This window comes from Limanda limanda, chromosome 14, assembly GCF_963576545.1.
Source record: "Limanda limanda chromosome 14, fLimLim1.1, whole genome shotgun sequence".
Taxonomy (NCBI): domain Eukaryota; kingdom Metazoa; phylum Chordata; class Actinopteri; order Pleuronectiformes; family Pleuronectidae; genus Limanda; species Limanda limanda.
Genome location: NC_083649.1, coordinates 12,472,019 through 12,486,928, shown reverse-complemented (window position 1 = coordinate 12,486,928; position 14,910 = coordinate 12,472,019). Strand labels below are relative to the sequence as shown.

Below are 14,910 nucleotides of genomic sequence, written 5' to 3'. Positions count from 1 at the left end.
TATATTGTACAATATGGTGGTAAACATTTAAACTCCTGCATGAAATATTGTAAGAATTACTTTTACAAAAGCGTCTCTTGAGGGCACTTTAAAAATGTGTTATCTGCAACGGCTATTAAAGCGATTGCCCCTTTAATTTGCAAGGATGTCTGTTTTAAAAGGTTATTTGCTCAATTTATTTTTATAGGGTTAACAAGTACACCAACTTGGGTATTAACCTGAGAACGTTCTGGTCTGAATGATCAAAGTTAAATATACTCAAAATAAGTATTAACCATACATAACACAGGGTATTATTCTTCTGCTTTACCTCATATTCATTCTCAGTAATTGTTTTTATCATGTGTGAGGAGGAACAGCTGACTGATTTCTTGACTAATTTTAATTCGTAGCCAACTTGATATTTACATCAGGAACTCGGATACCTATTTGTACACAGAACATTAAACATGTTCCATCTCATTTGATGTAAAGACGTACAGTATCTACATGATCTACACACCCCTGTTGTTATTTCACATTTAACACTCAACATCACACTTTTGATTTGGATGTATGTAGTGGATTTAACTCAATAGCATGTAGATGCTGGTGTTCATCTGTGGGGGCGTGCGAGTGTGATTGACTGCGTCCGTCTCCGCTGTCGATTTGCGAGAAGTCTCTTATTTCTCAACGTACAGGGCATGTTGTGTCTGATTTAACACTTATTCTTTGTGTGGTTTTGTGTGCGTTCTCTACAGTTTTGGCAAGCAGCTGGGTGGCAGACGAGGCTTTGAATGCATCACTTTGGAGCCGTCAGAAATGATTGTGGTGAGTAGAAACACTCTCTCTGTCTTTGTCTCCTTCCCAATCACCTCCCTTTTTATCCTCCCACCTCTTCTACATCTCCCTTTTGATTTTATTCATTTTATCCATCTTCGTTTGATGTCTGTGCTAGATTTTTTTCTCCCCTCTGCTCTGCTCCTGTTCGTCCCTTTTCTCCTCTTTCTTTCATCTCTCTTCTTCTCTGTCTCCCTCATCTCTGGCCTTTCAGTCTGTGCTCCCCCCCTTTCACTCCATATGCTTTGCGTCTCTGTCCTCAAATTCATATTTAAATTAACGTCATTGGCAGCCTGGGAATTTGTAGCAAAATAATTTTACTTATAGTGGCAATATTCCAGCTAGGGGGATTTAGAAAATAAAATACTCTAAAGTTTAATATACTTTTTATTTATATAGCATTTTAACCAGACTATAAATCAGCTAGAACATAGTTGACTGTTTTCAGAGAATGAGCTGTGCTTGGAGCGAACCACCACTGTAATAAATAATTCTGTGACAAGTTGACGTCAGCTTGTTGCTCAAGGAGAAACATACCAACACTCAGTAACAGCGCCACCTACTGCGCAGTGTCACATCCATCATTCCATGTACATGAAATTTTCATGCTCTGTTTTTTTACTGCAACAAAATGCATGTTTGGTGCATGATCTGTAGCTCCATATAGTGGAAACAGGAATTGATACGCAATAAGCATCAGGTCTATTGTCACCCATACAATCAGATAATGATATCTTAGTTGGTTGGCACAGTGCTGTCACCACGACCTCACATCCTGCCCATACCGACGACATTGCACGGTGGTGCAGGGGCCTTTTCAACACTGCTTGCAGCTTTAAGTCACATTGATGTTCTCATTAGAAAGTGGCTTACACCGCAATGTTCTGTCCAAACCCAACAGAGCCCGAGAGAAAATTAGCTATTCAAAATTAGTGTTCTGTTTTTTTTTTGTGTTGGAACCCAGCCCGACTCTTCGGGTCGTGTCAGGTGCTGATGCTGATTGGTTCAGGTCAGGTTTCCACAATCTAGTCCTCATGTAACTGTCATGTGAAGGAAGATAAAAAAAGAAAGACAATTAAGCAATTAAATAATGTGGAACTAGTAGCCTAAGATTAAAAGCAGAAAGATCTTGAACAGAACTTTTGATCAGTAAATGAGTGTCACTTTTCCCTCATCAACCAATGACACCCTTGGATCAAAGAGACCCAGGAATTCTAAATCTGCTGCATTAGAACTCAGGAACCAACAGTCTTCTGTGCTCATTGCATGACTATCACGTCTAAAGGACTGTGACTGTGACACAGAATGAATGTCACTGTCATGACTTGATGGAATTCTTTTGCTTAAAAATCAATGCTGAACTTCCAGTAATTTTTATGCCTGTGTACTCACATTGTCACAGCCCTGAGGTTTGTGTTTGACCAGTCAACAGCAGTGGAGGCTGAAAACCCCACCCCAACAGTTTCAGGGACATTACAACGTAATTTCCCCCATAATGAAAAAAAGTTATAATAGTGACGCAACCTTTCAACAACGCACTCATTCTTAAAACTGCCCCCCCTTTCTGTGAAACAGGCAAAGAGAGTGGTGCTAGTGATGATCTTCCAGGTATGATTGTGTGAATGTGACGCTTGTCATTCTAGGAAAACCAGCTCAGTTGACGCAGTTGCCTCAGGAAACATGTTTGTGGCTGATGGAATAAATCATTGTGATCAAACATATCAGTATCCATAGTAAACCATTATCTGTGTGTGTCCTCCTTGAGGAGTAGAAATAGATGTTGGTGGTTAGGGTTAACTGATAAACTGATAAAATACATCAGCTGATCAGAGCCTTAAGCTGGAGATGTACTTGCTGTTTTAACACGACAACCAGCTGCGTCATGAATGTAGTTGTTCACATACTTGCCTAGTTGACTTGATTAGTATCTCTTTATTTGTAATTAATTTGTACACATTGGATCCAGGATCTCTTCAGGACACTTTGGTTAAAATGAAAAAAAGCCTGATGCTGCAATACATCTCTTACATTTTTATTTGAATTACTGTAAACATTACAGGTACAGTACAGTTCAATAAACATTCAGTACATCACCTGAGAACCACAAAGTGCTTGACTTTATACTTGTCACCTGAAATGAGCACCTTTACCAATAATAAATACACATTAAATAAGCATGCAGTAAGTCACCTGGGAAATTAAAAATGCATGTGCAGTATTAAAATTAGGATTGGCCAACAACGTAAACAATAACAACAACAATAGTGTCTGACTTTTGGACTCGAAAGCAAGCAACAATCTCAGGAACACTGTCAGTATGCAACTGTTGAAATACTGCATGTGCTGAATCTGACTTCGACAATGGACATGCAGAACAAACAGAGTGCAATAACAGTAAACTGCAGAAACACAAACACTATATTCTTCTTATTATTAGTACAGTGCCTGTGAGTCTATTCATAACATTGTATACGCTGCTGAATTCCCCTTCATCAGTCTCTGTGGATCAGGTGGAGGCAGCCACCTGAAGGAACACGGTGATGTAATTTCCAAACCTGCTGTATATATTCTCTCTTTCATCAACGGCATCCATCTCCTTGGCTCGCTTCTTTTTTATTTGGATTTGAGGTTTTCTGGGTCGGTGAATGGCAGCCGATGTCCTCTTCATTTAACATCTAGAACCACAGTTTCATGTTTACACCTGGCACGCCATGTGAATGTTGATATCTGACAGGTGCAACATTTTTAGCATTTTAGCTCCTAAACTTCTCCTACAAGTTGTTGCTGGCGTTTACATATTAAACATTGTGATGACAGCTTTGCTACGTTATCGATAGGGAGACACTTACCGTATTGTTAGTGAAAGATTGGTCTGAGTGGAACCGCTGAGGCGTCTGATGATCGGGGGACAAAACACGCCATCGCACCGTCACCGCTCCGGGGTGCACGGACACAACGGTCCCGGACTTGTTTCCACGACTTCTAAAATCGTACTAATCTGTATATTAGTAAGCGGGACATTGCGGACTTGGTCAATAAGCTTGTCTTCAAAAAATTTCCTCCGTTGTTGTCGCTGCTCTTTTCGCCCATCGACCCGTGACCCGGTCACATTCACTCACTTCCGCCCACACTGCCCCTTCCGGTCAGGTGCATATTGCAAGTGGCGTCTGCGTAGCTTTAATTTCCGAGGACGTAGAAAACCGACGTTACACATGGAGGTAGGATCATAGACTGTAGGATTAGATACGTGAGGCAGCCATCATGCGTAGTTAACAACGAGTATATTTCCGGCTACGAAGAACATACGGGTTCTTCACATATGAACGTGTCTCAAAAGTGGCCAATAAACATTAGCTAACTTAGCAAGATTAGCTTTAGACTGGTGGGCAGACAGAACACACAATGTCATTTTCGGGTGAATGCAACTTTTTTTGCACTGAAATTCATAATGAAAACTATCATTGCAGTTCTTTTCAGCCCTTCCAAATATGTTTTTATTTATCTTGAGAGATTGTTTTAAATAACATCAGTATGTATGCAAGGTGATTTGAACTTAAATGTGAAGGCATGCCAGGTTAAAATAATGGGATTCACATGCTCATAATTCTAGCTGAGGAGTGATTGCATGATGAATATTAATCTGAGTAGAGGCGGCTTGCTGGTGGAAGCATGTGATCCTCAGGTGTCACTCAGCAGAACTTTCCTTAGAGTAAACAGAAAAACAAACTGTCAACTTGGACAGATATAAGCTAGAAAAAGACAAACAAAACAGAGGCATGTCTTTTCCGAAAGGACGAAAAACACACAAAATGACGAGAAGCACAAACACACTGAGGTGAAAGCACAGACACACGAGCAGAGGGACTGTGGTCGAGCCGCACTGCATTGCAGCCAATCAGCTAATCAGGGCCATGGGAATAAAGGAGGGAGTGTGATCCGTGGCTGTCGTCATGACTCTGGTCACAGGATGGACAGGATTGACATTCATAGACAGATAGGGAGGGGTTGTGTGTGGTGGGAATGGAGGGGAGTGAAGGGATAGTGGGAAATGAATGAATAGAGAAAAGAAAAAAAAGTCAGCAGACTGGGCTGATGCAGGCCTGCAGACAAACCATCAGATATACAAAGAGGAAGGTAAACTGACCGATAAATAGATGAGGAGTTAGTCACACAAGCACATTTAGATGGACTAAGGAAACCTTTTCTTATTGGGCCGATCTTTAACAATTCTACGATTCCTGATCAATCGAGTGTGCGCGTTGAGTCAAAAACTGGATCTAGTGAATTTAAATATGGTTTTATTAAGGTGACTGGGCCTCGGTTGAGGTATGTGCGCTACTGGGTGACATTGTCATCATAATATAGAATATACCAGTCACCTTGCTACTATACTGGCCGTGTTGAAAGGGTTTTCCTTTCACATGCCAGTACAGTCTTGACAATCCACCAGTCCTGTTCAATTATTCTTCTTGCATCATTATTTAATTTATTGGTTCAGTTATTATTTTTCCAATCTATATGTCTATTTCTATAGGCGTCAAGTAGAAGCATATATTTGTAGTTAAACTGTCTCAATATCCCTGTATGTATACAAACACTAAATAAGCCCATTCTGATATTTACCCTAAGTAAAGCACATGGTGCTTGGTTGGGTAAAATACAAAGCATTCTCAGAATTTAAGATGTTTCAGCACATTGCTGGGATCTCATTTCTGCCTATCCTTACATAAAATAACCATTTTACTGACATAACAACTAGCCCTATTGTGCAGTCAATTTGTGAAATTAAGCCACGCTTTGGACAAATTTATCTCCCCCTCCATGACTCCTTCTTGTTACAAGTTTGACGAAATTCTTTGGCAATTTGCAACTGTCGGAAACATCTTTACAACTTCCGCCCTGAGGCGATCAGGCCAAACTGGAACTTGATTTCCATCCATACAATCAGTTGAGTACATAAATGCAGGACAAGAGAACTGGTGGTCACGGGTTGAGAGGGGGTTATATCCAGTCAGGCAGCCAGAGAGACATGTAGGCGGTTACATGGTCACAGGATAGACATGAAGGTCTGATACATTTCCAACCTTTCCCCCGCAAGAATTTCCTGTGTGTTACCTTCAGGCTGTCGGTCTCATGAGGCTCATTAAAAGGAAGCAAGATGACACTTTTTCCAGTGAGGACGGACACATCGATATACCCCTTTTACAACTGTTATTTGGTGTTTTATAGCTGCACTGTCCCTCATGCAGTTGTTTCAGAGTCCATGGCAGCGAGACTACCCACAATGTAGTAATTGTTCTGTTCAGTATATTACAGCAGAACTCACACAACGTTGTTTCTCTGTACGGAGTCTATCAGCCCATTGCGGATGTTGAGTGCCAACTTAGGCAGTTTGTTGTCTTTGTTAGTTTCAGGCTGTTGGGTACACCACTAACAAATAAGTACGGTACTGTATATAACTCTTAAATAGATAGATGGAGAGATAGATTGATAAACCACAGAAGTAGAGAGAAATAAACATGTTTTAGCTCTTGGCCTTCAGGGTGTTGATGGAATCTCATGCTTTCATACAATCTTTATACATCTTTACAGTCCACTTTGTCTTTGGCTTCAAAGCACAACACATGGTGTAATAAGATGGGTTATAAAGATCAGAAGCATATGACAAAGACAGTTCATATTTTCATATATAAATAAATACATCAAAAATACCTCTGTAGGATGACAGAAGATGGGGATGATGGGTTACTTCAAAGGGTTTTCTTTGCTTTGGGGTCCGAGGGAAGTTATTCAAATTCATTAAGCAGACGTTGTGAAGGGTCTGTCGAGATTTACATTATCACATTGTTAGTTCAAAAGAGCTAAAAGACTGAAATGTTTGAGAAATTCACACCAAAATCCTGCCCATCCATTTGAGGTAACTGTAAAAACAGTGTTATTTATGTCAGTGGTCCTGTCGTGAGAATTGACCGTTGGCTTTCCTGTGGCTTTTATCTTCTGACACATGGTGGCAAAAAAGCAACAAAAAAAGAGTCGATCAAAAATTTGAACCTTTATATATCGTCTATATAAGAATATTATTGATGCAACATTCCACAGGAATAAAATACTATACATAAGAGAATAAAAGACAGTTTAAAGCAGAATAAAACATATGTTTATCTTAGTAAAACCAATAAAACACTTTTAATAACAAAGAATAGTTGTGTAACATGTTTACATTTTTTAAGGTATCGTCATTATCTTCACAATAAGACCATTGACTCTCTTAACATTATGCAATTGGGAAAGAAAACAAATTCCTCCTTCAACCACAGAGCGTAACAAAACAAAATAACTACGGGGAATGAATTGTATGGTTGGAATCTGTGTGCTGTGCTGTTTTTTTCTTCTCTGCCTTGTGAGGATATTTGTGTATTTACGATTTCCTCCAGGAAACTGTGGGCTCAGTGTATGCTCTGTGCGCGTGTCAGACAGCGAGAGAGAAAGAATCACAATCATGTGAGTAACTCTGCGAGTATGCAACGTGTTGAGCAGCTGAACTCCGTCTTGAACTGTCCAGCCCTCAGAGGGAGACAACTCTCGTCAAATCGAAGACAAAGACGGAGAAGAAACCATCGTTATTTCTGTCTCAATGTTGGTCCTCATTTGTTTGCTCAATTAATTCAGTTCTTTTCTTAGTTTTTCTGGATTCTTGCCCCACGGGATGTAATTGTTTCGACATCCCTCAGGATTTTGGACCTTTTTTTAACATTTGGACCAAGCACTTGTTTTTCAGCGCGTTTCCTTTCATTTTTTTTTCCTCCAGTCTTGTGGTATTTCCTGCTTTTATGTGTTGCTCTGGTGCCGTCTGTGCCTCAGGATGAGTGTGCTCCGCTGGCACAGGCTCTCTGTGTTATGGAAGAACTGGATGTTCAACCAGGAGCCTGTGGAAGAGCCGGGCCAGATCTCAGAAGGTCCAGAGCATGAAGCCGAAACTCAGAAAAAGGAAGAGAACGCTTTCAAGGATCACAGCTCAGACTTAAAGAACTCAGAAGCGAAGACACAGAATTTGGATTATAAGAGACAGAAATCAGAAACTGAGACCCAGAACTTGGAATGTACAAATCTGACTTTGGTTCCTGAGACCCAAAAGTCTGAATTAGTAAAACGCAGCACCTCCGAGCCCTGCTCTGAGGTGTCAAACTGTGAGGGTCGGTCCTCCAGCTGTCCTCACACACCCGACGCTTGTGGCTGCGAATCCCTCAGAAGCTGCAATTCTGAGGAAGCTGTCGACTCTGTATTGCAGGTGGATAACGGCAGTGAGGGGGACGCCGACAGTTTTCTGCAGAGAGAAGGGTCCCAGCGGAGGTCCAGACGCCGCTTCAGGAGGGTCAACCCCCGGGGAGAGAGGGAACTCATCACTGACGGCCAAGAGCCCGCCAGCTACAACACGGTAAGAGTATAAGACCTTCACAAACAGCACAGGCTAAAGCTAGCTCTGTAGTATTTACATATTGAAAGCAGTTGTTCAGGGAAATTGGCGTTTCAACATGAATCGATTATGGTAGAACAAGGCTTCCACAGTTTGAGCTTCCCCCTGAACATGTGATTTCTTTTACTGAACATGCATGGTCTTTTTCTGACTATTGAATGCTTTCAGAGGCATAACACGTAAGTTGGAAAGTGTCCTCAGCTTTTATTTGTCAAATCCTTCTACTTTCTATGATATTTAGTACAACATCTATTTAAGGTGTGTATTTTCTGTTTAATTAAATATACGAAGAAAAGGTTGAAAAAGCACTGCTGCCTTTTTCATAGAGGGTTTCAATGCAGAAAATATTACAATGTCACGTACATTTTAAAAAACAATATGAAGGTAATATTGTAGGGAGACACAATCTCTGTCTCTCGTGAGACCACTTGATTCTGTGGGATTTCTCAAAAGAAAGTCTGAGTGAGGAAAGTATCAAAACTGAGTGTGTGTGTGTGTGTCGTTTTGTGTGAGGTCGAGTTTCCCCTCCCTCTGATAGGATCACTGGGCCAGCAGTGTGTCAGTTGCAATTACTAATCACCAGGAGCCACGCTTTGGTTCTAGCGCACACACACACAAACACCCAACCCCCCCGACACACACACACACACACACACAAACTTCAGCACCTCCCTCACACAGACACTTTCCCCGGCACATGCAAAGCTCCCTTGGGCGCTACAAAGGGGCTTAATGGGGGGGTTTAAAGTGTCCTCTGCCCCCCCTACCTGACTCCGGAGTCTCCTGGTGATTGTTCCACTTTTTTAAATTACATTTCTAGCCCTCAGCGTTGCCGAATCCCACCACATTCTTCTCGACGACTGCATTTATTATGAAAAGGCCAACCACTCCGATGTGCTAGCGCAGCAGTGCTCCGTAGACGCAGGTAGAAAAACAAGTGGAGCAGTGCAAAGGCCATGGAAATGCAGAGAATTACTATAGTCCTGCGTTAAAATGTAGCAAGAAGGGACAGCAGAGCGAATGAAAGAAAGCTTTGTCATTGTTAAGTGACTGAATAGGGCCCTCGACATTCTCACTTTTACTTTATTAAATGAGAATAGAGATTAAAAGTCTATGCTGTCATTTTACAATGTCACTCTACACACACACACACACACACACACACACAAAGTTTTCAGCACAAAATTATGACTGTGTCTCTCGGTCTTTCTTTCCATTTCATGTTTCTGCCTGCGTCTCGTCCTCAGGATTATGTCAACAATCAGATTGGAGGAAGCACAAAATCAAACTTTCATCACAAGATTGTCTATCTCTGCTGTGCCCCCAGTTGTCTTACTGGATTTTTCCACGTCTATCAGGCTTTTTCTCGGCCATCTTTGTGTTAATGTGTGTATATGAGTCACTGCTGGTTCAGGCACCTGTTGTTTAGAAACAGGCAGTGAAGAAAAGCGGGTCATTTTGAGGCTGCCACACACAGACACACACACTGCTGACTCTGTGGGTGGCAGACAGGAAGGGGGCAAACTGGAAATAACAGATGCATTCTGAGAGCAACAACTGACTGGTTAACACATGGAGGACAAATCACTAAGTTTTGAATTCTAGACCTGGAGACGGGTATTTAACGTCTCTTGAGTGCTTTATTTTCAGGTTGTCCCTTTCATTTGGATGGGACTGTATATGCCACTTGTTGTGATTATGTTTTGTGATATGATTTCTCTTTCACCACGTGGTGAGCTTTGGTTGTAAGCACAGTACCAACGTTGAGTTTCCCCACATTTAAAAAAGATTTACAGGGGGATCTAAGAGTTCACTTTGAAATATTGGAAGACAAAGGTACAACCAAGTAAATATTAAAGAATAAACAAGTAATAAGTGTGAAGGAAAGCATTTGTAAAGTAACATTTTACAGCCAAACCTTTCTTTGCAGCTTCCTATGATAAAAAGAGGTGTTAATTGAAGGTTTTCCCAATCTACAGTTTTGCAACAATTAAATTTCCCCTGTAGTATTTTTTGCTGGGACTTTTCTGATTTTAATTCAAGTCACATACATTTGCTTTATTTATGAATCGTTCTAAGATATATCCCTTCAAAACTGTTCAAGTATTGTCCGTTGTTTGGATAAAAACATATATATTCCCATAAATCTTTTAAAACGTAATTTATTTCTGATTAGATCGATCATCTTATCAATGAAAGGGATCCTTTCTTTCTGTTATTTGTATTCCTTTATTGCATCTTTTGGGGGTTGCCCATCTCTAATGACCTAATGCATGTAACACAGACTGTAAATGTATATCTCTCACACACACACACACACACACACACACACACACACACATACACACACACACACACACACACACTGAGATGGTCAGAGACAACTGATTTTGTGGCTGTGGATCAGAGGATGTTGTTCAGCGGCCTTATTGAAACATAATAACATCAGTAATCCATTATCACTGCTCTGCGCTGGTGTCTGGTATCTGTCTCTCTCTCTCTTTGATGGCTCGCTCCAGAGTGAATGAAGGTCTGGATGCTATGAATCGGTGCAGAAGGAGGAAGAAGATATAACGGTCGTTGTGTGTGTTGAACAGACAAGACAAGGCCAATGCGGCTTTGACCCACAAATCAAAATGAGTAAAGACCGACTGGATGTATTTTATTCTGGATTTTCCGACCTCATCAGATCATTTTTTTCTTTTATTACTTTCTTTTCCTTCCTTTTATATATTAGTCTGCACTGACTCTGCCCGAGATTGATTCCCATTGATCCAGAAACCTGACTCCACTTCTCGCAGGGCGATAGACAGAAGATCCTGTGCGTCCTCTCACTACCATAACATACCACTGGGATTCACTAATGACCCGCAGGTCATACCAAGCACACATGGACACACCCATTTATCCACACTGCACAGAAACAGACATGCAGAACAATGCAACGCACGCACACAGAGAGTCACTTCATTAAGACACCGGATGCCTCGCTGGGTTACCGTCTCTCGCTCTCGCTCAGGGAGCAGATACTGTGGTAGATAGATGAACCCATCACCTCATTTGCCTTGCAGGGGAAAACCTGCTCGAAGGGTTTTACAGCCAGGCTGCACCATGGCACCCCTGGATCATTAATTTAACATGACGCGTGCTCAGCCATCTGCACAGGAGAGGCAACGCTGTAATTCTCTGGAATAATATGCAAAGAGTGACGTTATGCTGTTTCAGTGATCCGAGGGGTGCTGCATTCAATAGATCACACTGCACTCCATGTGAATATAAACACACAGCAGTTTACACACCTCACTGATTAAGTTTTGAATATTTGTCATGGTTACTTGTTGTTGTGTGTGTGTGATGCCCTCTGTGTTAAAAGCAGCTCGATCTTTTTGCGTCTGGAAACGTGCAGAGCATGAAGCAGCATCCTCTGCTGTTTTGAAACAACCAAAATGTCGGTACACACCGGAAAACCCAACGTCTCCTGCAACGTCTGTGGTCGGCTGACTTCCTGTCTTCGTCTGTCGTCTGCTTCTTGTTTTCCTTCCCTTGCGCATGTGTCGCCTCGGTCCGGCTTACCTGGGACATACAAGGGTTGAGGGTGCAAACCTGCTTTAGCAAAGAAAGCAACTAATGAATATCTAATGTATTCAAAAATACACTTTAAAGACTCTGAATACTTTTGCTTGGACACTTTCTTGAAAATGTAATTTTTATGCTTATTCTGTTATTTTAACTAGATATGGAAAGCTTGTGATGTAGTCATGACGAGCATGATGAGCTAACACTACCTCAGATCAAAGTGGATAGTCATAATTCACATAATACCACTCTCTGTTTTCCATTAGCGATGACTTGATATCAGTGGTGTCCTTGCTGCTATCATCTTTGTCAGATTGTGCTCGTCATGCTCGGCCATTACTCAAGTTACCCTAACGTCACCGTGCACAATCAGGTTAAGTCTAAGGTTGCGCTCATCATGCAGTGTGCTAGTCATGGGTGTGACTCATACGAATGCTGTGTCATAAGAATGTCAACCTGCTGTGACGAGTGATGACAAAGTGATCATCTTTCATCCTCCCCTCAGGTTTGAAGGTCACCGGTGTGGGGTGGTTGGAAGATGCACTTGCTTTGTTGCTGCTGAGTCGCTCTTTCTTTCCTGGTGAAACTCCTGCTCGCCCTGAGTCTCCTTTAAACCAAACAGGCTGGTTAAACACTGGACACGTCTGGGAAACCCGCGGGACTCCAGCCACTGTGGAAGTTGGTCCACAGAGACAATTTCCTGCGCTGATTGTGTTGGAATGAGCTCAGTGGTGTTGGTCGGTTTTATTGAGTTTTGCTTGGCATCGTGAAATGGCCAAGTTGTTAACATTCCCGTAATATCCTGGCTTCACTTTCATTGTCATTAGTGTCTGTGTGAGTTCATGTTTTCAAGAATCTCCGTGTCGGTAAAACTGCAGATGTTCTTTGCGTGTGATCACACTTCCCAGTGTTTGGGTGTGTCTATTTCTCTGGCACATTTCTTTTGCTCTTTTCCACTCCTTTGTTTAAAAATTAATTCATACAACATGGAGGTTTTACTTTCATATACGTCTGTCTTGCTCTTCATCTTCCCTTGACTTGTGCGGAGCTGAAACATTCAGGGTTGTTTATATTTTAGAGCCCCTTGCTGCTTTTAATGCGTCCAGTCCATTCCTGAGCCCATCTGGTCTCATTACATCAAAATGCAGGTGGGGCCAGCAAAGCCCCAAGGAACTCACGCCAGCTCTGCCACTGCTCGACCAAGAAGGGCCCCAGGGAGAGAAGGAGAGAAGGAGAGCCGGGAAGACATGGGACAGAAAAGCATAGTCCATCTTTTTACTTGGAAAACTGTCATGATTATATTTAAAACAGCTTGTGGAAGGTTGTGACCGTGTAAATATCAGTTTGTAGATCTATAGAACCAAGTATTGATGAAAAAATGAATGTCCAATGAAGCATCTAGGACGGTCTTACACCTGAAGCAGGGCCAATGATGCAGGGTGTCGAGGGGGGAGAAAGGAATGTAAAAGACTGGAGGATAACAGAGGTTGACAGGTGAACAAAAAAAAATGTGGGAGTGTAGCAGCAGGAGAACGAGGAGGAGGGGTGTGGAGGTACAGAGCAGGGAGGTGAAGGTTGTTGAAGGTCAGATGGGGAATTAAATGGGCGACAGGAAGGGTGGGGTGAGGGGAAGGTAGGGTCAAGGGGGGTGAAGTCGGGAGAGCGAGGGAGGGGGGTCGGAAGGTGAAGAAGGGATGGAATGGATCCAGGCTTAATAGTAGAAGTCATTATTGTTATTATGATTATTATAACCTGCTCTGACTGTGGCTGAGGTGGAATAAAAGGCTTCAAGACAAACTGGTAAGAGCTCCAAGGTGTTCAGGGATAATTTAGTTGCCTCTTTTGTTTTTTAATGTATTGAAGTGTTAATGTAAAGCAGGTTGACCCAGACAAAAGGTGGTTCATTGACTTATAGAAACATTTTCCATCGTAATTGTTGATCCTTTACTTACCAATAAATAGACAAACTATGGATCATATAACTGGCAACAAGGGGGAAAAAAACAAAAAGGAACAAAATGATTTTCACCCAAACAACTTGATAGCGATCATGTGCAAACCAATGACTTGTTTACTTCCTCCAATTGTGACTAAGGCTCAAAACATTCGTCTCAGTCTTGGCCCAATGCCTGCACACGGCCAACAGACAAAACCCACAGGCCTCAGTCGCCCAGTGGTTTCTCCAGCCGTGATTCTGCTGCATTCATTGTCCGTGCAGAAAGCTCTCAGGCGGTGTGATAGATTGTTTGTGAGCGTTGCGTCTGCGTGCCACATTTGAAATCTGCTCCTTTAATTTCATTCGTATCCTCTTTTTCATTCTAAAAAAAACAGGCACGTGGAGTCTGCAGACTCTATAGTGTGCATGTGCATCAGTGTGTGTAGAGTACAGCACAGCAGCCAGCGCACTGTACCACTGTGCCACTATCTGCGGCTGTCGCTGCTGCTAATTTTAGGCATTACATCAGCAGCACTAAGATGACAACCTTGTTGAACTCCCTCTTGATATTCCTCTCTACTCCTCCTCCTCCTCCTCCCTATCCTCCTCTTTCTTCTGTCCCTTATCCTCCTGTTATCTTCCCTCTCTGCTATTTCCCTCTGTCTGACCTTCATCTCCCCCCCCGTTTTTGGGCCCCCACCTAAAATATGATCCTTTTCTGTTAAATATGTAGAGACGTATGGATAAATAGTCTTCTTTCATTACATTTTACTGTTACTTTAAGTAACACTCACACTATGGTTCTTGATTTCTTGTTTCTCAAAAATGTGAGTGGAAATCATACTAATCGCTTAAACTCAAATTCATGACCCCAGAGGTTTTAGAATTCTATCCAAGCTGATTTCTTCATTCACCTGAATTTCTCCTTGTATTTCATAAAAAGACACTTTGGGTTGATGGACAGTTTCAGTTCATCTTGCCAGGCTCCAATCAGGAGATCCAAAACAACGTCTCCTTACAGTAGGAATAAATGATTGTTTTGGACCAAAAATAGGCCCAACCTACATCCTGAAGACAATGCCTTGATACTATTTCCTCCCTTCCC

General features: G+C 41.9%; 1 protein-coding gene across 1 annotated transcript in view; it reads left to right on the top strand.

Annotated features, from left to right (window-relative positions):
• Nucleotides 1-14,910, top strand: part of rapgef6 (Rap guanine nucleotide exchange factor (GEF) 6) — a gene marked incomplete in the record, with an annotated part of 127,389 nt that overhangs the window by 44,963 nt on the left and 67,516 nt on the right. Inside the window, 2 exon segments of the mRNA XM_061085217.1 lie at nucleotides 741-810; nucleotides 8,108-8,254. Of these exon segments, the coding sequence (XP_060941200.1) occupies nucleotides 741-810; nucleotides 8,108-8,254 (217 nt within the window).